Source organism: Buceros rhinoceros, unplaced genomic scaffold (assembly GCF_000710305.1).
Source record: "Buceros rhinoceros silvestris isolate BGI_N320 unplaced genomic scaffold, ASM71030v1 scaffold36708, whole genome shotgun sequence".
NCBI classification, from domain to species: domain Eukaryota; kingdom Metazoa; phylum Chordata; class Aves; order Bucerotiformes; family Bucerotidae; genus Buceros; species Buceros rhinoceros.
The window spans coordinates 15,316-39,615 of NW_010427232.1; the positions used below are offsets into that span (position 1 = coordinate 15,316).

Here is a 24,300-nt window from a genome sequence, read left to right on the forward strand (position 1 = left end):
GGGGGGGAGAAAAGGAGAAAGAAAAATACCCGTGCAAACATCTCATTCTGCTTTTGAATCCCAAAATGTTTAGTCCAAGAAAATGGAGTTATCTGAGGAAGTGAGCCGCCCTCCTATCTCCACTTAAAAACTGTGCAACGTGCTTATCTGTTTGCTCTCTTTTCCAATACAATTAAGCATCAAGTCTTATTTTCTCCAGGAAGGTATTTTTTCAGGTATTAAAAAGTGGCGGTGTGGAGGGCTTAGGATAACTTAGATACCAAAACCACTGGCGGCTTGGTGTCAGAGTACTGGGAATGAGTCTCCAAACATTTTCAACAAGGATGTTTATAATATAAAAATCTTAAATCTGACTTGTTACACAGGTCTTTCCTTGGAGCATCACACACTAGCTCTTTTACTGTATTGTTTTTAATTGCTTTGCACTTCTTTTCATTTGACGTCTTCTGCCTTGGAGATTTGTTTGTAAGACATCTATTTTGCTATTTTCCTCTGCTTTGGACCTTGCTGTCCCGGATGCTGCTCATTGTGCATGACAGATGTTGCCAGTAGCACCCTATAAGGCTCTACAGGAAGACAGCAAATGACAACCCTTGTTGTGCAGATTGCTCTAAGGATAACTCTCTTTTCTCAACCTTTGTGCCCTCTGCTAGGGCAGGAACAGGGAAGTGGCTTACCGTTAGGGCTTTTATAATTTTGGATCTATTATCTTTTCTTCTTCAGTTCCTTCTGATGGACAGCAAACATTTTTTCTGTGTTGCTTTCAACGACTGTGCCTGTTGTCTGTGACTACGGCCCAAATGCTCTGCAGCTCTCCTTGCAGCAGCTCACGTGGTGTCCTGGTAAGGTCCTGCAGCTGTAGTGGCACACGAAGGATTGGCATTTCAAAAGCAGAGTGATTACATTTCTTAATGCATTGTTAGCCTGAAATCTATTACTTCTGATTTTTGGTCATCCCTGTAAAATAGTCATAAGTTTGATGTTTGTGATGCTCCTTCTGTGTTACACTGCTGATAGTAGACAAGCTGAGTGATTTTTACGTGCAGTAAACAGAACCAAGTTCAGTTTGCAGCTCTCTGAGCCTCCTGTCAGGTTATGTACATACAGAGGATTTGATTTATTTCACTGATTTAACTCTGGCTGCTTGGAGATCTGTTGCTTAAGTGGCAGTGTGAAGCCAGGGAATCGTGTACCAGGAGTAGGAGTTTCTGTACGTGTTGTCAAACAGCGCTGAACTTGATGTGTTTTGGTTACTTTTTTTTTTTTCCCCAAGCAGTAGTCCAATTACTTTTGCCTCAAATCCCAGGCAGTGAAATACAGGTATAGCCCAGAGTCCTCAAATACATTAATTTGAACATCTTAAGAAGACAAATTCAGCTCATCGTGATGTGAGAACTTTCTATACCAGCTGTTTCATTCGACGCGTGGTACCATAGTACTACACTGTCAGACTGATGTGTATGCATGCGTAATGCGCATTTAAAGCTCGATCTGCTCAAGTACAAGTGCTCCAGGAAAAATGTGACTGTGCACTACAGAAGATAGGAAAATTATTGTCTTCAATTTAATTTTATTTCCTTTTAGTCAATCTGCAAACAAGCTTGAGAGGAAAAATGTTGTCTCTTTTTAGAAGTCAGAGGAACCACTTGGTGGAGGAGGACCTCCGTGATAGAACCTGCTGCCCAACAAGCACACTGTTTCAGCTGGGATGAGAGTGCATGTCAGTGTTGGGAGGCTGAGGGAGCCAGGACCAGCATGAGTTGTACTTAGGAAGTTCTTAGGAAGTTCTTCTGGAAGCAGCCTCGCTTTATGCTCACACAAGGGGGAACTGAAGGGGGGTTGGGAAACCCCAACAAAAAAGCCAAGTCAAAGCCAGAGCATTCAGACTACTGTGCTGCAGCAGCATAGGTTCATTAGCTTTCTGCAAATGCTGTCCAGTTCTCACCTTACTTTCCAGTTTCTAGTCACTGTCAGGGTTATGTTTCTGTGTGTTTTCCCACCAGTGGCAGCAACAGGAGCTGCTCTCGCTCTTCTGTGACCCGGATATGCCAGTCAGCAGCAGAACTGACTCCTGGAACATCATTGTCAAAATGAGACTCTGAACATATGTGCAAATGGCTCACTGCAGATCTCTTCAGGGGCTGGCAGGAAGAGAGTGGGTTAAGCTACACAAGGAGCTTCCCTGTGCTTTTTGTGCCTCAGCCTCACCAGGCAAAGCTGGAAAGAGTTGCACTTCTGAGGAATATAGCTTCAGGTCTCCCACTGTTGTTGCATGATTTCGGATGGCACAGACCCTGCCTAGCCGTTTGCTGCTGCCTCTGTAGCAGAGGAGAGAGTGTGTTTGCTCATCAGCCGCTGCAGTTTGTTATAGTTGTGTCTAAGGCTGCCGAGGAAGAAGAGAGTATTTCCATTTTTGCTGCCTTAGTGCAGGGCAAGAAACCTTTATCAAAAGGAGAGTTATTGGGATAGTGTCACATACTGGAGATGAGGACTGAGACTTGGAGCGTTGTGGTCAGCACCATTGGTACCTATGAGTATGTTTTGTGGGCTAAGCAGCAGAACTGTTGGGAGAAGAGCTTTTGGCTCTTTGAGTCTGTTTTTTGGTGAGTATAGTGGGTTGCAGCACTGTCCTGGGGTGGGATTGAATGTCTGAAGTCAGCAGTTAAGCTGCTGTTTGCAGCTTCACAGCTTGTCTCTGTGGTTTCTTCCATTGCTTTCTAGTTCTTGTAATTAAATGTAGTGCAACTAGTGATTGTGGGGGAGTTGCTGATGTGCTTGAATACGTTGTTATTACTGGTATTATTATCACTGGCAAAGATGAAAGTGAATCTCTTTCACCTAATTACATCCTCTTCCATATATTACCTTTGCTGCTTCTGTCATTTGATCAAGATTTAGCATACTTTTATGAGGTTACTCAAATTTAGGGTAATCATTTTAGTAAATGTGTTTCAACCAAGCTAAAAATCCCCCCACCATTAATTGTGTAGTCAGAGTAGTACAAATGTACATCCCCTTTGCTCAGATTTCTGTGAGGTACTGGAAGACATGAAAATGCCCCTGGTCCTTGCAATTCCCTGCACAAGCTATGATTCAGCAAGGCAGCCACGTGGGTGATGGTGCAAGAGTGATTACGCCTGGCTGCTGTGAGATGAACAGGCTCATTTTCCTCTTTTGGGGAGTGAGACAGCAGTAAAGGAGATGCAGGGTGATTTGCACTCTTTTTTTTTTTTTCTTCCTTTTCTTTAATCCCTCCTCCAGTCATTGCCCATAATGCTAAACCTCTGCTGCAACTTCAGAACTTTCTGATGCTGTGCAAACTTTCCCTGCATAATGAAGACAGAGATGGTAAAGGAGAGAGGAACTGCTCTTTTCTTCTGTGGTCAGCTGTGAGGAGGAAACTAGCTGTTTGGATTTGAACCTGAGCAAAATGATTGATTTTTAACTTCAGTGAAATGACAGGGAATGGCAGTCTGCATGTTCTAGCTCTGCTGCTAAGACTGTGTGTGTTGTGCCAAGACATTGTATAGCACAATACTTTGAAAATAAGGTGTGATAATTAAGAGTGGATTGCACTGTCTTACCCTGACACTCTTTGAATGACACCGATAATGATTGCTCCAGTGGTATGGCTGGAACTCAGTCACGCTTTGGGACTACGATAGGCGACTGGTAGACACCAGTAGGCTCTTGATTTCCCAAAATGTCATGAGAGGAGGAGGTCAACACAGAGGAGATGTGTCGGTTGCTGTTCCAAAGAGGTAGCTGATCATTTGAGTGTATGGAGGAACGAGGGTCATATTTGTGATTCAGCTTGTCATTGTTCTGCAGATGTTTATTTGTCTTGTTTATTCTGTAGCAGAGAGGCTGTCTGTTTCTTGGTAACATGAGAAAAATCTCCAGGATATTATGGGGAGGAAAGGCCAGTGAAAATTCTCTTGAATATGAAATTGTCACGTAGATGCTTTATTGTGCTGTGGTTTTAGTTTTAGCAGCTATTTGTTTGTGACCCTGCTCGTGTTTTTGTTAAGGACTCAGAGGATCGTGGTGGTAGTATGTGTTCTTTGTACAAATGGAGAGAGTGTGGCACAAAGTAGTGAAACAATGCAAGTCCTCATTCAGAAGTGGAATGCATTCAGTGGAACTTAGTCCTCTTTAAAGTGGGCTGCGTAATTTGAGTAGAGGTATTCTTAATATGACTTAGGAACATAAGCTCTCTTCTCCCCAAGTTCTTGTTGATAAATGACAAGAAAGAAACCATCTAAGGCTTTTAGAGGTGTTTGACTCTAGAGCATGAAGGTCTTTGGGCTTGAGTTACCCCTAAAAGATGATGTACTTACACCCTTACATGTACTATCCTTCTCACGTATGCGACCTTTGTGTGAACAGATAGTGAACCAGATCTGGGAACTGATCCACATTATAACTGATTGTTCTTTTTGACTGGGTTAGTTTTTTCACTAGCAAATGTTGTCACTCCATCCTACAAATGCTGCTGCTGGTACAGATGAGTGGGTGGCCCAGCGTGGGAGCAAGGAAAGGATCTGTTTTCTTTGGTAGAGACATCAGCGTGTGCCAGTGCAGTGCTTGCTGAGTTCCTCAGAGTTGAATGCACACCTGCTTTCTTTATGAGCCCACAGAAGAAATGCTATATTTATGTATTCTATGTTCTCTTTCTACATTAAAACAAATATTTCTGTTTCAGTGCTTTCACTAGCTATTGAGAATCATGTTTGACAACGGAGAACTGGAAGACAAGCCACCAGCTCCTCCTGTCCGGATGAGAAGTGCTCTCTTCTATCCAGGGGGCAAAGACCAGCTGTCTGCCAACCACAGTTTGAAACCCCTGCCCTCTGTACCAGAAGAGAGGAAACATAGGAATAAAATCATCTCCATATTCGCTAGCACTGAAAGAGGTAAGATACCTCTATTTTCCAAGGTTACTACTTGTGTTCCTTTACTCTTCTTAGAAGTTTTGGTAGTGCTTTAGACGTTTGAGTCCAGCCTGTTCAAGTGTAGGGGACTGGAGGAAGTAAGTTGGATACGTGTTGAATAAGCTGAGATGTTCTTTCTGTTTCCACTGGGATGTTTGAAGATGAAATGCTAAGTAAGAAAAATTGAAAAGTTCACTGAGCAAAAGCACCACCTATTGCTTCTTGTGTTTGCTGCCCAGTTTACAGTACTGCATTTCCAAACAACTCTAATAAATGCTTGTGATTCCTGGGTACTATATTACTCACAATTTTGCTACACTAAATGCAGATTTCTAGTTTAAATGGAGCACCCAGCTGTTTTGGTGGTTACTTCATGCTGATGACCATTTGTGAGGTACCTTGAGGAGACAGAAGTTTGCAAGGCAATAGTGGGGAGAGTGCAGTGTACATGAAAGAATTGAGAAAAATTAGCTCCTTCTGTCTGTGTAACTGCACTGTTAGGATTAACTACTGGTGGGAGAAAAATCTGGATTATTTCTGAGAAAAAATTGCTGTAATGAAACCAGTCTGTTTTGCACTTCGTTTCCACCCTCTTTTCTGTGTGATGAATGTATGTACAGCACAGGAGCTCTGAACCTGTTTCTCCAGGATATCTGTATCCTTATACAATAAAATAGTGCATAGATAGAAATATCTTCTAATACCTGGTGTGGTAAAACTGCACAGGGACTTACAAGCCTGACCTGAAATTGCTATGGATTTTATTAATCTCTACCAGTTAATAGTAACCACAAAAATGCTAAGATGCGTAAGGGGAAGACTCCGCTGCTCTTAATATCTTCTAGTTCTGCTTTGGGCTTCCTGTGCCCTGTTGCTGATGAGCTGGGCAGGACTGGTTCAGTCATGCCGGCACAGGTTTGACTGTTTCAAGAGACTTTGCTCCTCTGGTTATTTATTAATTTGGCTAAGTATTTTCCCCAGGGCTGGTTTTTACTCTTGCTCAGCTGTGTGAGCAGTCCCTCTGCAGCGATGCCTTGTCCTGGAGACAGACGCTAGAGGCAGGCTTCTCTGTGCTTGGAAGATCTGGCAGAGTTTGTGCTCTCAACAGTGGGTGTGTTTTCCTCTTTGGAGGATGGAAGGATTTGGCAAGTGTAGCTTTTGGAAGCAGAATAGTTATTTCACAAGGTCACTTATTGTGAAATAACTGTCTGTGGCTGGATTACAGCGATAGAAGTGGTGGTCATTTTTACTGACATGGGTAAGCCTTAAAGCGTCTATGTAAGTCTGTAAAGAGAATGTGAGAAGCTACTACAGGTTGGTGGAAGCACCCCAAAAGAAAGAGTACAGGCCTCTGAGACTGAAGCTGATAAATCTGGGTGCTGTCAGCTGGAGGTAGTGCAACATGTCTGGAGCAGCTTCTAGGTTGGCCCTTCAGTACTGCAGAAACTGTTGTTCTACCATTTTATCGTTAGTCTTGGGAGGAAATGCCTAGAAATCATCAAGGTGAGTGCCACAAGAAAATCTTGTGGAAGGATCGAATCTACCCATCCTCAGACTAGGAGAACAGTTTAGGAGCTGGGATGGCACTTGTCATTAAGTTGTTGCATTGATTATCAGGGCATTTGTAGCCCTTTTTTATAGATAGGATATAATGAAATAGAACATAAACTCCATGTGAAGGAAGGTTTTCCTTGCTCTGAATTAATACCGTGTAAGACTTGATTGTGTTGTGAAACAACTTATGAATGCAAGTGGGTGCAATGCAGCTGGAGAGCTTTGTGGCATTTTCCAGCACCTTTACTTCTCCTTGGATGTTTCCTCTTTCCGTCTTGATGGTGGGTTTGTTGCTGCAAAGGCTGGTGGGGGGAATCGAACGCTTGTCTAAAGCATTGGCTCATCTGAAATTGCTTTGGAGTACCATTACGTAAGCTTAATCAGACCACTCTGTAAATTCTGATGTGTACCAAATTAACAGAAATTAATCTGCATACTTTTTAGCATGTGTCTTTTACCTTATAGTATTTAGCAATACAAACTAAAAATGGAAGAGATAATTTCTGCTGAGAAAAGTACATTTTAGAGAAAACGTAAGTTTATGTTTTCTAGATGTTAAAAACTATTGAAAGTAATGTCCTTCTGAAAAAAAGCAGAAGGTTTTTCTGCATGGCAAGATAATGTAAAGAGAAATGGTAATTGAATTATCTAGCTTAAAGAAACTATCTGAAAGTTGTATTTTTTTTAATTTGGAGAAAAACCTGTCAGTTGAATGACCCACAGCAAGAATAATGTAACCATCCAAAGAAATGTTTTTGGTCCTCAAGACTGCAAAACTGTGCAGTGTAAGAAGAATAGAGGTGGACACAGTGATTTTCTGGCACTAAAACAATAGTCAGATGTTAGTTGTTCTGTTCATTAGCATGGCTGAGGTGTACCCTTACCAGAAATGCTCATTTAAATGCTTTTAAAAAAAAATTCTGCTGTTGGGAAGCTGTACAGAAATATTAACTTCCTGCTTCCTGGATTTTATAAATATATTGGAACTGTATGCAAAATAATTTCAACCTGGGGTAGAAATTTTTTCCATGGGAAAAATTTCTTCAGCCAGGGCAAAAGTTAATGAATTACGACAAAATTGGTAAATTCTACTTCAGAAAATGAAGGGATGCCTTACCAGGAGATGTACAAGGCTACTGCAAACACATGTGTTACTGGATAATGCTGCTTGGCTTTGTTCTACAGATCTGTCTGTATGATTTTTGCAAGGTCTATCCTGGCTAGCTTCATCATATCTATTGCCACAACTTTTCCTTGTCCCCCGATCCACTCTTGGGAGGTTTCTCTAGCTTAGGAGATGGCGTTGCGGAGGTTTCTGCCTGAAGTCTGAGCTAGTTCTGTGCTGAACTAATTCATAAGAGTTTGAAGGGATTATTTAATAACCTATTCATGGATGGCTTTTTTTTCTCTCTAGTTTTATTGTTTAGGATAAATGAAGTGATAGTAATCTTTTTACTAGAGTACTTAATTCCCATGAATTTCCTTGGCTAGACTTCTGAAGCCAAATGAACCTGCATGTGTTTTTTGGAAAGCTTTAAAATAGTCCCCTAAAACAAGAAATGTTTGTCTTCGAGCAGAACTTATTAAGGGAGATGCTGTGGGGCTTTGCCCGGGACCTGGGATCATGCATGTGACCTGCTCAAGGCTGCTGGCTGAGGGCAGATTTCAGTGTGGTTTCAGCTGCGGCTCAGTAACTTAGTCATCTGGAGTCATCCACCTACTCTGACAAGGCTGTTGAGAAACATCTGTGCTTCTGGCTTTGTGTATAGAGGTTGGCTACTGAGAAGTGAGGATGGGTTTGTGATGTAGGAAGGTGTGGGAAGTACCTTGGGTGACAGTGCCTTGCTCAGTGCCTGCAGCTTCATTTGGGAAAAAGAAGAGTCCAGTTATATTTGAGGCACTTTCCTAATCAGACTGAGCAATTCTCCACCAAATCCTTCTGAAGGACTTGTGTCTCCCAGCTTCTGGTATCGGGGGTTTATATGCTGCTGTCTTTGCAAGGCCAAGGGACCGCATCACAGATTCACTTGCTGTTTGAAACAAGCATTGCCTCTTATCAAAGGGATTCCCATTTAAATACAGAATTGTGTTACAAATATAATTAGAGGTTGAAAAGGAGCATGGCCTCACAGTGGCCCTGTTTGCAGAACATCTAGTATGTCTTGCCCAACACATCACACATGGGACTTGCCTCTGGAGTGAAGCTCACTGCTTGTGTGTGTTTGAAGTGCTGCTCTGATCTGCTGTTCCTGGGAACAGAGGAGTGATTTTTAGTCTCCTTGCCTAGCCTGCTGAGGAGATCTGTGTATTTTTGGAAGGAGCGGGTTTATTTGCGCAGCACATGCTGCAGGGTTTGAGCACCGGCTCCAGTTTCCTACACGTCAAGTGCTCCTGTACAGGAACCTTCCTGAGGTCTATAACCTTTTTTTTCTTTTTTCCCTTGCTTTCACATAAACAACTGCAAGAGACTGGGAAGAAACAGTACTTTTCTTAAAGGTTTTCAGATAAGCAAGTTTCTCCTGTCCTGTGACTGGTGTTAATGAGAGCATTTGACAATCTGTTTGCTTTTTGGCTCTGTGCTGTGCAGCCATATTAAAGATATCCTGTTTATAATAGCCGTGTCTTTCCACTGCATTGTTCAGCTGGAGGCAGCCCACATGGCTTTTCGTTTGTAAGTATTGTCTTCGGCTCCTGTCCTTCCTGTCCCACCAGCGTGAGGGGATTTCAGATGGGTTCTCTGGCTCTGAGCAGCACAGTCTATGCTTGCCCCGTGTTCAGTAACTTTTTACCACATGGTAATGAAGTGGGTGCTGTTTCAGCTGCTCTTTTCTGTACTGGAAGGACATCACTTTTAGGGTGAATTTAAAGACAAAGCAAAAATTTTTTTTTACATAGAAACATAAAATGGTAATCAAGTTAGATTGCAAAATGGTGCACTGCCTTAATTTGTGGTTGTGAGCAGCATACGGATTCTTGCTGGCCTCATGCACACTGTAATAAATTAAGCTGATTCAGCTTTATGCTGTGCGAGCCCACAGGCATTCTCAGGATTACATGTGCAGTTTTCTTGGTACAAGTTAAACGTGCTCTACAGCTCACTGCCAGGCTTCTGCTTTTCAGCGAAGGGCTGTGAGATGAGGACTTGAACATCGTCTTTCTACCTGGAGAGCAGACAGCAAGTATGCTCTGCTCTGGCAGGGAAAGAAAGCAGGGCTCAGGCTTTTTTGCAAGGTGAAAACAGATTCCTGAAACCATTAAACTTAACTGTGAACCTTTACTGAGTAAAGGGAATAGAATGGTGATTTTTATATTTAGAATTAACTATAAATTGTCTTCCATTTTCATTTATTTTCTCATTGTCAGGGAAAAGAAAAACCAAACCCAAAAAACCCCCAAACAAAAAATCTGAGCCCCTGGCATTACAAAACATCTTATAAATTTAATTGAATCGGGGTTGGATTGTGTACATGGTCCATCTCATTATCTGTTCCTGCTTCTGGTACTTATTACGCTTGCTTTTTTTTTTCCTTTTAATTTAAATGAGGTAGTTAGTTACGCAGAGGCTATAAACTGTTATCTTCATCACAGGAAGTTCTCATTTGCATTAATTACCTTGAACTGAAGCAGTGAGGCAACTGAGTTTTAACTATCTTTAGAGTTAACTTGAGGTTGAACTGAAGCAGTGAGGCAACTGAGTTTTAACTATCTTTAGGGTTAACTTGAGGTTGAACTGAAGTTGTCTTCAGTGTTGTTCTTAATCTGTATTAAAATATCCTTTTTTTGCATTGTAAACATTTAATGAGCTTCTTGCACTCCCTTAATCTCTTGCTTGCTACCATAGTATAAATGGTTTGAAGGGAACAAATTGGTGATTCTTACATGAAGACTATACCAACTTGAAAATATCAAGTAAACACCTCCATCCAGTAAACAGAATAGTGGTTACATTCAACTGAACTGCTATAATGCTTGGATCAGTTATATTAAATGGACACAAAGGCACTTTAAATCTTTGCTCAGAAGCTCTTTGAATGTCTTTTTTAGGAAGCAAGAAGAAGGAAAAGGAAAGGCCAGAAATCTCCCCACCATCAGATTTTGAGCATACCATCCATGTTGGCTTTGATGCTGTTACTGGAGAGTTCACTGTAAGTGTACCTGCCTTGGAGTTGCTCAGAAAACAGCCTTGGGTCTGTGTTTTAGTGAAGCCATCGTGATGTTTTAGAATGGAGCGCGAGTTAGGCTTTATTTTTATCAAAGGAATAATTTTACTGTGTATTGTACTGCATGCAGAGTAATAAGGTCTGTGACCTGTTAGCACTTCTGCAGTGTAAATGTCGATTTGATGCTTTTTCTCACCTGGGAGGGCCTTCCCTGAGAGACCTTCTTCAGTTTACTGTTACTTTCATGGGTAACACTGGTTTTGTTGAGCACTTTCTGATTTCCATTCCTCACATCTGGCTTAATACACCTGAAAGAGGTGGTGTCATGTTGGCACAATGATTTGTGCTGTGTCACCTACAGACATATGGTTCTCTATATAATGTGTTTAAAGCTGTGTGTGTTATGCTTTTTACTGAGGAAAGAAATTTGTTCTGCTTTTAAAAAATCTTTTTCAAATGCTAGAGGGATGCTTAAAATAGCGTAATTTTTTCAGGGAATGCCAGAGCAATGGGCTCGGTTGCTTCAGACTTCAAATATCACAAAACTAGAACAGAAGAAAAACCCCCAGGCGGTACTAGATGTGCTGAAATTCTATGACTCCAAAGACACAGCAAAACAGAAGTATCTGAGTTTTTCTGCTCCAGGTGAGATTCAAGAGGGTGTAAGACATATTGAAGAGGGTATTTGGAACACAGTCATACTCTGTCAGAATAATAAATCAGATTCAAATACTGAAAAAGCAAGCTACTTTTAAATGAGGAACAAATATTTAAAGATGGATTTAAAACTTACTGGAAACTGGCATTGTCCAGTTAATTTCCTGTTTTAAGTGGAGAGGGGAAGAAATGGAACTGGATAATTAAAAATAGCAGTCAAAATTGACTTTAACAGGCTGTGTTTATGAAGCTGGGGCTCTGAGACTGTGATTAATTGGTTTGATGCTGGAGACCTTGCTCCTCCTGTCTGTGGCTGAAACAGCTGTCTGTGAACAAAGGTGCAAAATAAGTTGTGGCTCTAGATCAGGAGCTGAGGGGGCAGGGCTGAGAGAACGACTGTTCTACAAACAAAAACCTAGATTTTCTTTCAAATTATTTCCTAAAATAGCTTAGTAATAAGGCTTTGTAATATTCTCATCCTTGATTCAAGATACCGCTAAGGGAACAGATCCTGATTTCATCTCAGTAAGACAGAACACATCAGTGTGATGAGCAGAGCTCAATGTGGAAAACCGTGTGTGGGTACTAAAGTGAGGTGAAGAGCAAGCTGGGAAATGAGTGGGTTTGCCTACCCTGAGGGGAGGAGTTTAGAAACTTAGAACTTCCTTCTGATGGTCTTACAGTGCAGTACTATTTTCTGTCATTTGTGACTGTGGGATTTTGCTTTTTGAGAGATGGAAAAAATCTCCAAAGCGGTCTGTGTTCTTTACTCTGTAAAATTCACTTTTTATTACTTTTCTGATGATTTCATGTATTCTGCTATTTGTCCTATTTAGAAAAAGATGGTTTCACTTCAGGAACATCAACGGTGAGTGTATATACTGTTCTTTGTATATTCTCAGGTGCATACAAGTTCAGGTTGCCTGTATTTGGTATATACTGAGTCTTGCTGAATAAAACAAAATGAGACTTTTTTAGCAGAATAAAAACATAAATTGGGGGATCAACAGAGCATATTTCACTGGAGCAATAACATTTGAGTCTCATAGTAAAATGTAATAGGGCACTTAAACCACTCAACCTTTTCTTTTGACATCAGTAAGAGTTTTTATATCTTCATGTGGGGGGAAAAAAAACCCAGCACTGTGGGGGAGACAATTTTATCTGATTTTTTTTTTTTCCCCCTTAAAACTCTGATAAAAATGTAGACCAATGCCAAAGGTTCAGAACCATCAACAGCTGTGGCAGATGATGATGAGGATGATGAAGAAGCTCCTCCTCCTGTTATTGCTCCCCGGCCAGATCACACAAAATCGGTGAGCAGCTGTTCAATTTACAGTGCAGACCTGCGTTTTTCAGTATTGCGGAACTTTTTCTACCTATGTTTTCTAGCAAAGTGGTATGTTTATGAACTGAACTATTGTGAGGTTTTAGGGAAGAGTTCTGGGGTTTTTTATTTAGAATTTGCCAAGAAAATGCCTATTTCCTGTCTATCAGTTGGATCAGAAATGCTGAATTTATTTGTTGGCTTGTGTTGAAGTTATGCTTATCCTTAAACTTAACATGTGAGGAGGAGGCTTTTTAGTCCTAAAAACCTATAGCTAGTTTCTGTAACTTTACCCACTACAGTGGTAGAAGCATAGTGTTTGATTTTCTTTATTTGATTGCAGTCTGACAGCATCACCAAATATACTACCTAAACCCAAAATAATTCAAACTTAAGATTTTAAAGCTTATTTCACTCACATCAGCATTACATGAAAAGACAAATGCTTAAGAAGTTGTTCCTTAAGTTTTAGTCTAGTCATCCTGAACTACACACCTTGTTAGTAATGTCCCAGGGATCCCACATGCTTTAGCTTATTCTTTTGGCTGTTATAGGTGTACATTTTGCTGCTCTGTTGCCCACTTATTATTGCTCCAGAAGTGCAAATGTGAATTGTGTTTATTTGTCAAGTGATACTGCTTTGTAATTGCTCAGTCTGGGCATGTAGATATATAAATTTGACAGGTTCTACAGTTTGATATTTCTAGAGTAGCTGCATGTATCTGTGAACAGCTCAGGAGGAAATTAAATAAAGTTCCAAGAAAATCTCCTAAATTGGGTGCAACCAGGAAATTTCTGAGAGTATCATGCTGCTTTTCATGGTGAAGCATGAATCTTTTTCCTTTAGATCTTAGTAGTAGTTGATTTCTGTTTGTCTGGTAAACTAGTATGGGTTATAAAGAATAAGCAGGCAGAAAATCTACAAAATGTCTGTTTGTTGAAGTTAGTGTTAATCTCCTAGATCAGCTCTGCTCAGGAGGTGCCTGGGTCTGTCTTTCAGAGGCCAGTAAGGTTGCTAGCATCTTGACTTACTGGACTTTTATGTTTCTCAGGTCTAATTTCTGCTTCCAGTCTGTTAGGTAAAATGGTGCGTAGGGATCTTTGAAGAACTGTGATTGTTTTCAATGGAAGGTCAGTGATTGCAAAGAAAATGCTCAGGTAAATGGTCTCTCTTAACAGATTTATACGCGTTCTGTAATTGATCCCATCCCTGCATCAGCCAGTGATACTTCTGTTGACAGTGTGGCGAAATCAGGTGATAAACAGAAAAAGAAGACCAAAATGTCGGATGATGAGATCATGGAAAAGCTACGTAGGTGTCTTTTATTTCTGATAAACAAAGGCTTTAGGACCGGGGGTGGAATATTAAGTTTTTTACTTACTTTTGTATAAAGGTTGTGTGAACACTGTGCTTTATTGGTTTTGCGTCAGATGGTTGTTGAGAGAAATGCGTTCATAAGTTTTCATGATCGATGTGCTTCAGAGTACTATTAGTTAAAAAAAACTGTAGAACAGTTTTTTTGGATTGAAGTTCAGTTGTGATAATGTGATACGTGTGTATAATACGACCATAGTAACACAAAATAGTTTCTGCTGTTGCTTGTTCTATAATCACCTTGAAGATAATTTTTCACTATATCAATGTTTATATTTCTGGGCTAGGCTAAGCCAATGGATTTGTTGTAATTTCATACTGGGTTTTGCTACACAGAAGACTGTCATTAAATTGAAATATGAGGGGAAATAGCACTATCTGTCTTGTTAAAATTATAATCTAGCATAACGATTGTCTGAATGTGGGCCATTTATGACGGAAACAGAATCAGAAAGCTTTGTCTGTTCACGCTTCAGACTTTGCTACTTGAGCTGACCCATACTTGGAGGTATCTTGGCCAGGCCAGCCCTACTAAAAGAGGTATTGACTTTTTGTGTGTGGTTTTGCTTTTTTTTTTTTTTTTTTTTTTTTTTTTTTTTTCTTTTTTTTAGACACTATTGTGAGCATAGGAGATCCCAAGAAAAAATACACCAGATATGAAAAAATCGGGCAGGGGTAAGTGTTCACCCCAACTTCTGTTACCAGTGAGCCAGTGCTAAAAGTGGGGTACTGCTCTGTGTCTGATACCATCACGTGGTCACCGCTCACTGAAGCAGGCAGAAATATTGGCTGTGTTAAGCAGTGATAAACAGATAGTGGGGGCTTTACAGACTCGTAGCAATTTTGAATTGTCTTTTAACGAAAAAGCATAGCTATGTAACATCTCTGTGGGTGTATCTAGTCCTCTCCCGGTAAGATGCGTTCATCCTGTTTGTAAGATGACTGCTGAATATCGTGAGGGCATAGCAGAAGGCTTTCTGTGCTCTAAGCTAGCAATACTGCCTTGACTAAGTTATTTTTCTAGCAGTCCTCTGAATCCTTCTGAGAAAAGGGTATATCTAAGTTCTAGCTTTACCAGCTTTGTTTATATATATGCCTAACTCCTACTGCATACTTTCCAGATAGGTCTGTGTGTGTGTTTGTGGGCAGGCTTCGCCTTGGGGAAAAGGAAAAGTAACACCTAATACAGAAAGGGCTCCCCAGCTTCTCTGATCATAGGGAGCACAACTTCTGGGGGCTTAGACATCCTGAATGCAGGGCGGATAGCTGGTGTCAGAAGAGAGTATATCTGCAGTTCATTTGGTTTATGTGAACTGACTGGAATTTCTATGACACCACTTACTTTTAACAGCCTTCTTTTTGATACAGCTCTTGCGACCAAAAGCTGACACAATTTCATGTTTGTGATTTCTCTGTTCATGTGCGAGTTTGTTACCCGGAGAGAGGCATCTGGCTGTAACACTATTCTTTTTCTTCACAGGGCTTCAGGTACAGTTTTCACAGCTATTGATGTGGCAACAGGGCAGGAGGTAAGATTTCTGTGTTTACCACAATGAAAATACTTTTTCTGTATTAATGTTCTTCTGTAGGTGGCTGAAATGATTTGACTAGATTTGTTTCTGAGGCTTCCATCTCTGCTATCACCTCTAAAAGAATGTTTGTCTTAGTCTGATGCTGAAAGCTAAAAATAGTCTTATCTTTCCAGTGAATGTCAGAACAAGTGAGGTCTTCCAGAAATGGGTTTTGAAAACAGTTATCCTTTGAGAATTGTGGGCAACAGTGTCCTGTATTTTCAGAAACAAAACATGGCGCATTTTTTCTTTAGTCCCATCTCAGTAGAGGTGATGGCTACACCTATCTGTATGCAATCAGCTTGCCCCTGTAGAGTGCCTTCTCCACATCCTGCTCTTTGCTTTTACTTCTTGATGTCTCCAAACCCAATTGGTGAAATTGATGACATCAATACTCTGCATGCTTGTCATCTCTGGTTTCTAGGACTAAAATCTTAGGAATTATTTGCTTCTCTTTAAATTCAGATTTCCGTAACTTTCCTTTAAATATCCACAAGCAGCTTTTCCACATTTGCCAGCACTATAGTCTTGATAAAGTGCAAGCTTTTCAATCATCTCAATATGTTGTCTCTTTAATTTACTTTCTACATACTGCAGTGCTTCCTGTCTTCTTACTGATGCAGAGTAAATTTTGTAGTCCAGTTCCTTTCTTAGACCTCCTCTGCATCTTGTCAGGCAGGTATGCTAACAGTTGACTGCTTGCAGTCTTCATGCATTAAACAAATGCAGTAGTCTTGCTTCCTCAGTGCTTAATGTCTGAGGATAGAATTAGGTCTTTTCAGCAGTAAGATGAGAAGGCCAAAGGAGGATTTTATTGCTGTTTTCAGTTCCCTAATGGGAAGGAGTAGAGATTGTGGAGCTAGGCTCCTCTTAAGAGCTACACAATGATAGGATAAGAGCTAACAGACAAAAATTGCTGTAAGGAAAATTCTGGTTAGATATTAGAAATTTTTTTTTCCCCCCTCACAGTTGGGACAATCAAACTTTGGACAGGAGCCCTGAGAGGCTGTAGAATATCTGTTCATTGAGATCTCCATTCAAAACTCAGTTGCACGAAGACCCCCAGCAACCTCCTTCATGTTGTGTGTACTTTAAGCAAGGGATTGGACAGGATGACCTCCAGAGTTTGCCTCTAATCTTAGTTATTTTGTGATCCTGTGCCACAGATTCTTTTCTTTTAATGCCCTTGGCAATATGATAATGAATGTTTCTACAAGATTGTATTGGTTCTTGTGATTTGGTTTTGGACTCACAGATACATTGTCTTGTTAAACTCTGAACTGCCTCCTCAAAGGGTTGTAGCTAACATAATTGGGATAATTCTTCTCCATTTTAAAGTCTGGAGTACTTCTCTCAGCTAGCTTATTTTCTGGAAAAGATAGATCTTCATCTTCCCTTCTCTTTCTGGTATAGTTCATTGGCTTAAGGGGTTTGAGAGGAATTCCTTCTGCCTCCCAGTGTTCCTTACACCCAAACACTAAATTGGTCAGAATATAGCAAAACAAATTGCCTTGCCTTGTATTGGAAGGCTTATGCTTTCTCTCTTAGTTGCTACACGATCCTCTTCTGCTTTAGGCCTGTTGATAGGAAATTGGGCAAGTTTCTTTTTATGTCCTTAATGTTTCCTTTGCTTTCTGTTCTGACCTTTGTTGTTTGTGTATCTTCTCAGCTGCAAGAAGATGATGTTGGCTATGGGTGCGAGTTTCATGCTCATCAAGTTGAATTCTTTTAAGTTGTATGCTAACAAATAAATAACTTGCCAGCCACAAGCTGTGCTAAATTCCTTTAATCCTGTTACAGAATTTCTTCTAACTTTTCACTGTATTAAGAATGACTGAAAGGTTATACCTTGATACCCAGGTTTGAATGATTGCTGTTTTATTTTGTCCTATTCAGGTTGCTATTAAACAGATAAACCTGCAGAAACAGCCTAAGAAGGAGTTGATTATTAATGAGATACTGGTAATGAAGGAGTTAAAGAACCCCAACATAGTCAACTTCCTGGACAGGTAAATGCAGGCAGCTGTCTGATTCCTTCATCCCCATGGGTTTCAAGAGGTTATAACTTTATGTATTTACACAGACCCAAAATTCCTGTACTTAAGGGTCTTATAAGCAAATGAGACTGTATTTAGACTGTAAAAAGAAAAAAAGTCATCTGTTACAGGGAACGGTCTGGATAATTCAGAAAGAATCTTCTGTCATGAGTACAGTGCTGTATGTAGTTGGGGATCAGTGGTGGACGAGAGCACAGCTGGAGCAGTGCTTGTGCATGAGATATCTTGGGTGTTATCCTGCCTGCAGCAGCTTTTATCATCAGCAGTTACATTTCAGGCTACCTTTCAGAGATTAGCTTTCTTTACTGTTTGTCTTGAAGTGCTTATGAATCATTTCATTGACCAGCTCTTATTAGTTACTTTTCAGTTCTCGATCGCTTGATGGCAAACGGGCATGATTTTTGTTTTCTCTTTGTAGTTACCTCGTAGGAGATGAATTGTTTGTGGTGATGGAGTATCTAGCTGGAGGCTCACTAACAGATGTGGTCACAGAAACATGTATGGATGAAGCACAGATTGCTGCTGTTTGCAGAGAGGTGAGTATTATAGTTGATGGGTAGAGTAGGGAAGGTGCATTCTGTTCCCCTAGGTTTTATGGTACACTTACATTAGGACTAATGGCAAGATTGCTGCTGGAGCCATTGAGTTAGAAAGAGCAAATGATACTGGGCAGAAATCAATATTAAAATTACAGAAAATAACAATTAGTTTAACTCAGAAAATTGGGAGTTTGCAAGTTTTAACTCAAAATATGGTAGTTTTTGAGACGGGTTTTTGGGAGTATTAGGTGATGCAGCAAATAAAGATTTTGCATTTGGACCTGGGTTGCCTTGTCCTGCTGACAATGTTAACAGAAAGATACTAATAACAAGGACTGAAGTTCAAGGAAAAGCAATGGAGTTTAGCATCTGGAAAGAATGTCCTTTTTAACTTTGACCAACAAAGAACATTCAAAGGTACCAAAACAAAACTCAATATTCATGCACAGGTAATGTAGAAAGTAGAGACGTGAACATACTTTAAAAAAAGGAAAAGAAAAAAAGTCGAAAGGCTTTGGAGCGTTTTGCAGAAGGAAGAAGGGGAACTGTTTGCTTAGAGTGTGAAAGCGGATTTGAAGAAACAGGAATTCTTTAAAAAGTGTGTACTAATATAAAAACGAACATGATGCAGACTCTCTCATTTTAGCAGTTTTAATACTGTGTGAAATCTATAGTTCTGGGGCAGTTAAGCTTTATTTATGGATTTCTCAGAAAAATAATTCTCCAGAAAATGGTACTTGGAGGAATTTTAAGATTGCAGCAAGATTTCAAATGGAAAGGTTAAAAGTAGCTGATGTCACAACTTATCAGTGGTTTCTGCCCTGAGTCAGAGTGCTGGCATCCATCTCAGGTTTGATTTATTATGGTAGAATGAGAAGTAATTGTAGTATCTGCTGTCCAGGAGAAACGCAGGCTTTTAAAAACCCCATTTGACTACATCAACATGACATCTGTCTTTGACTAACTCAAAGGGAGGGGATGGAAAGCAAACTTGTACATTAATGTCTATGGACAGGTAATGGTTTCCAGAGAAACCAGAGCTGGAAGCAAAGAACCAAAAGTAACTATTTACTGTAACAGTAATTAACTTTTGTGAGGAAAAGGTCTAATATTTAACTGTTGTATTTTATCAAGCTCAGCTGCCCAGTATGTTAGGTACACTTTATTCTGCAAATCAGTGCCGCTTTACTAAAGCAAATGAAGACACAAAAAACTTACTGGGGACTACATCCATGCCAAGTTCCAAATCGTAAATGTTCTGCTTATATTAAAAGATAAAAAACTTAACCTTTTTTTTTGCCTTTTTTTCCTCAAATAGCTGAAGTAAATTTCATTGTGTTTTTAGGCAGAAACTTAGTGTGAAAGGTTTTAATCTAAAAACAATGCAAAACCATTATTAGTGATTTTCATAATAAAGATATTTTACAGCCTTCACTGTTGGAGTTGCATGCGTGTTGAGAATGAAGACTCATCAATTCCTCTTGGTGGGACTTCAGGCTAAAAAGCTCTCACATAATCCTTTACGCTTCCTCTGTAGAATGTGTGGAATATACCAAAATGAACATCTGGGATTTCTGAGATCATCTTGGGTGATTATTGGGTGATGAGGTGTTTGATTTATGGATTTGATAAGATAGCAGAGAACCTCCATGGTTAAATGATTTTTGACCTCATGAGAGTATTTTTTAGCACAAGAGCTTCCTCTGCTGGTTATTTGAAATAATACCTGCTACATTTTTAGACTCTACACTGGCTGAGGGTGTAAACATTGCTTTTGAATTTGTGTTCACATACACAAATAGTGTTTCTGTGTGCTGATACTTTTTTTTTTTTTTTTTTTTCCCCCCTCCCCTCCACTCGCGCCATATCCAGTTCAGTAGATGACATTGAGTTTAAAGACTGACTTTAGACTTCTGTGTGGAAATTTTTTTTTTTTTTTTTTCCCCCCTCCCATCCAGTGCTTGCAAGCACTTGAGTTCCTACATGCCAACCAGGTCATCCACAGGGACATTAAGAGTGACAATGTGTTGTTAGGAATGGATGGATCAGTTAAACTAAGTGAGTACCAGACAATTGTTTCAATGTTCTGTTTTCCCTTTCCCAGCAGACTTTGACTCGGGTGTAAATTGGTGAACGGAGAGTTGGCAGGGAAATTTGAGGTGAATTTTTATTGATGATAAGCAGTAGCATTCTATGTTGTAAAATCTATGACTCACAGGTGGCAGGTATTGAAATTATGAGGGCCTGAAGATTAAGGCTGTGAATGCGTTAGACCGGAAGGATGTTGAAGCAAACATGAATACGTTGGTAAATATGAAGTAACTGGCACCGCACGGTGAAGCAAAGATGTGAATGATTGCAAGAGAAAAGTTGCAGCTAGCTGCAGTTGCTTTGTTCATCTCTTCAGGTTGTCGTGACTTGCTTTTAATGTTTTGCCTTTTTCATTAGAAGGTCGCTAATTGTACATGAAAATTGTACATGACTAAGCATTAATACTGCATCTGTACTGGGTCTCCTTTTCTTGGACTGGAAGTGTAACGCACTTTCATTAATATAATGATGAAATGACAAAAGAAACTCTTGCTTTTCAGCTAATTGTTATGCACGCATGAACTTGTGTACAGTAAGTGAGTTTGTGGTAAGTGTTAAACCTATGTGGCAATATGTGAAGCCACTTGAAGAATCTGTCACGACTGTTGGGAGAAAGATGCATTATCTGACTTCTTGGTATGTAGGAAAGTGCAAAACATAAAGAAACCTAAAAGTTTAAGCGATGGTGTTTGTACAATTGGGTAGGAATTCAAAATGCTATGAAAATGTATCTCAGCAATATTCCTTAGTCTAGATGGTTTGCAGTCACATATTATTTATGAGATGGAGTGTGAAGAAAGAACACAAGCAACCTGATTTGCTTACCTGCATTGTTGGATGTGCTGCTTGCTTGCATAGGAGGTTTTCTTTCTTTGTGTTTGCGGACAAACTCTGTGGATTCAGAGAAGATGAGAATATAAGTGAATAGTTACAGTAGAGGATGTGGCTGAGAAGAGTTAGCTGGAGGAGGCTCAAAAATGTAAGAGCTGTCACAGCGGAGTGGCAAAAGGATAGGATTAGCAGCCTATGTAAATCAACATCAGCCCCAGGAGACTGGGAGAAAACGAGGAAGGAGAAAACGGGTCAGCTGTAAAAATGCTCTGTACGAAGGGGAGGTACTGTAATCAGTGTTGAGAGTAGCTCTTTGTGTGATTATAGAGCTTCTAGCAGTTGTTTAGGGTGGAAGAAGTTGACCCATTTCAAGCTCTTCCCCTTCTCTAGAGGAGTCTGGCTTCTGGGAGACTGGTGAAAGTAAGGAAAAGGAAAGTAAGAGATACCAGTCTGCCTGTCACCACTGCATAGCTACACACGCTCCTGCTTGATGAAACTGGGTTCTAAATCTTGCCTGTCTTTTCTCTCCTTGCTGGTGTCAGAGTGCTGAAGACCTCATTGGTAGGTCAGGAGATGTACACTGCTACTGCTTCTGTTGTGTTCATTCATATAAGCTGTGCTCTGAGTTGAGTGTAACACCTTGATAAAGGCCAAGAAGTGCTGGTGAGGAACTCGGTGGACCCTATAGATAGGTTTGATTATTTTGTTGGTTTTTTTAAGGCAGCATTTTGATAACCGGGCTGGGGTAGTTCCTTGTTAAACTGTCCACTTGGTACAACTTAGCACTTTCATGACTGTGGCTCTTTTGGTAGCACTGCTTGGCATAACACTTCAAAACTGACTTGATATTTTAAATTCTCTCTCTCTCCCTCTCCCTCTCTCTCTCTCTCTCTCTAACTTAGTGTCAATGATAAGGTAATATCTGTCTCCTGCCTTAACTCTGTTCTTATTGATGCTTTACATGCCTGGGAAGTGGGAGTGCTGCAGCTGGATAGAGTAACATGATGGAACATGCATTGCTGCTGCACCTGAAGGCTATAGGAATAGGTGACTTTTCTTGTTTTCTTGAGTGTGGTTGTTCTTTTCAGTAGTTACCTTGTGGAAAGGTTTGTTTGTCCAGGTTCTTTCTGCTCAGTGGGGCAGCACTTCACTTATCTGAAGCCTTGTTTTCATGTCTCTGTCAGCTGTAGTACCTGTATCTGATGGTCAAATTGCTGTGAAATGTTAAATTCAATAGCTGCACAAGTAAAATCTGTTTAGCAGGGCAGAAGCCATGGTTTGTGGATTTGTTTTTTCTAGTTCAGGCTGTATAACATACCATGCGCAGAACACATTCCTACTGCTTTCTGTTTGATTACTTTTTTTGGCTGTTACCAGTCTAGGATTCTTCAAGGAAGGACTGGGCAAAGTACCATTCTTCTACAGTGTAATGCTTGTGTACCTCTTCCAGAGGACAAAAAGTCTTATCTTCATTCCATGGAATTCTGCCCTGCTTAAATACCTTCAGGTTTTGTACCTGTCTTGCACATTGGATTTCGTACCTATCTTGCACATTGGATTTTGCGATCTGGAGAATGTAGTCGTGGGGGAAAAAAAGGAGAAATCCCCCCAAACCCTTCTCAAGCATAGAGGAGTAGAATCTGTATGTAGTAATAGAGAAGTTTTGTAGGAAGCCTACTTTTTTGGGGTGCACCAATTTAACATTTAAAAATTCTGTTATCCTACAGCCGACTTTGGTTTCTGTGCTCAGATCACCCCAGAGCAGAGCAAGCGCAGCACTATGGTTGGAACTCCTTACTGGATGGCTCCTGAAGTGGTCACACGTAAAGCATATGGCCCTAAAGTGGATATCTGGTCTCTGGGCATCATGGCTATTGAGATGGTGGAAGGAGAACCCCCATACCTCAATGAAAACCCCCTGAGGGTAAGAAGCCCAGATGTGGCTAGAACTGTTTGCTTACCATATGAACTCAGTCTTATGTGACATTTTAGGGAAAGTAAATCCCTTAGACTATCAAAAAAAGCTGCTTGTGTCTGAATCTGGTATTTTCTTAGCCAAGGTACGTATCTGTTGTCAAAAGATTTTGTGTGTTACTTTGCTACTAGCAAGAATGGATCATGACTGCCTGTAACTCTGGCATTTTTACGGTTTTTCATCTCATCAGGGAGAGGAGAAGTAGGCTGCAAAGCCCTTTCTCCTTTAGACTAAGGCAGGTCAGTTTGGCATCTTTTAAGTATTTGTCTTGGTTATACAATATTCCTCATTTTACAGGCTTTATATTTGATAGCAACTAATGGCACGCCAGAGCTGCAGAACCCCGAGAAACTGTCCCCAATATTTCGGGATTTCTTGAACCGATGTTTGGAGATGGATGTAGAGAAAAGAGGGTCAGCCAAAGAATTGTTACAGGTGAGACTCAGCTGCTTCTCAGTCTGAGATGCAGAAGCCACGAGTAAGGTCAGCCTGTGATAAAACAGCACTGTAGAGTAGCACCTTCTTTTGTGTTTTCTTCTTGAGGACTCTAGTGGAGACCAGTTAGTAGGAACTACAGTCATCAAGGACTGCAATATGTATTCTGAAGTCTTTCTACAAGTAATCTGTACCTTTTTGGTACCACTGCTAAAGCATCCAGCAATTTATGAACTTACTGTAATAGGGCCACTGAAGGGAGCAGAACGGGACTAAGAAAACGTCTGGGCAGAAAACCTCTTTGTAGTGAATTATTGGAAAAGGAAAGACCTAGGCTTTTTTGGAATGAAGAGGAATGATTATCAGGCTTGAGGTGCTCTGGATCTGTCCTTTCAGGAGCTGAGCATTGACAGCATTTGCATTGCATTTCATCTTGGAGTGAAAAGGGCTGTACAGATATGTGGCTTTTACTGGCTTTTAAAACCATGTCTTTCACTAATTAACTGTTTCTCTCTTCCTGGCAGCATCCCTTCTTGAAACTGGCCAAACCTCTGTCTAGCTTGACGCCACTCATCTTGGCAGCCAAAGAAGCAATGAAGAGTAACCGCTAACATTACTGCCACAGCCTTCACCTTTTTTTTTTTTTGTATTTTACAAATCTTTATAATATATGAAATTGTTACACTTCTTGGGGAAGGGAAGGGATTTTCTGTGGGGGGGAAATGTTTGTAAAAGGGAAGAAACTCTGATCCGGAAGACACCCAGAATATAAATTGTGGTGAGTCTAGTGATGC

General features: G+C 40.4%; 1 protein-coding gene across 3 annotated transcripts; it reads left to right on the forward strand.

Annotated features, from left to right (window-relative positions):
* Positions 1–4,729: 4,729 nt before the first annotated feature.
* Positions 4,730–24,117, forward strand: PAK2 (p21 protein (Cdc42/Rac)-activated kinase 2). Of its 3 annotated transcripts, XM_010141781.1 has the most exons (15): positions 4,730–4,900; positions 6,790–6,809; positions 8,998–9,000; positions 10,537–10,633; positions 11,143–11,343; positions 12,514–12,621; positions 13,812–13,944; positions 14,619–14,682; positions 15,488–15,536; positions 17,475–17,587; positions 18,054–18,171; positions 20,133–20,232; positions 22,824–23,020; positions 23,369–23,506; positions 24,031–24,117. In XM_010141781.1, the coding sequence occupies exons 1-15, from the start codon at positions 4,730–4,732 to the stop codon at positions 24,115–24,117; spliced, it is 1,599 nt and encodes a 532-aa protein (XP_010140083.1). The 3 variants fall into 3 exon arrangements, with proteins under 3 accessions (XP_010140083.1, XP_010140084.1, XP_010140085.1); XM_010141782.1 differs by lacking the exons at positions 6,790–6,809; positions 8,998–9,000 and adding an exon at positions 12,142–12,179 and having other exon boundaries at positions 4,730–4,916; positions 10,533–10,633; positions 11,143–11,293; XM_010141783.1 differs by lacking the exons at positions 6,790–6,809; positions 8,998–9,000 and adding an exon at positions 12,142–12,173 and having other exon boundaries at positions 4,730–4,916; positions 10,533–10,633; positions 11,143–11,293.
* Positions 24,118–24,300: the final 183 nt, after the last annotated feature.

Coding starts and splice junctions, on each gene's coding strand:
- PAK2 (XM_010141781.1), top strand. CDS start 4,730: ATGTTTGACAACGGAGAACTGGAAGACAAGCCACCAGCTCCTCCTGTC. Junction 4,901..6,789: donor ATAAAATCATCTCCATATTC/GCTAGCACTGAA, acceptor GTTGCTGCAAAG/GCTGGTGGGGGGAATCGAAC. Junction 15,537..17,474: donor ATGTGGCAACAGGGCAGGAG/GTAAGATTTCTG, acceptor TGTCCTATTCAG/GTTGCTATTAAACAGATAAA.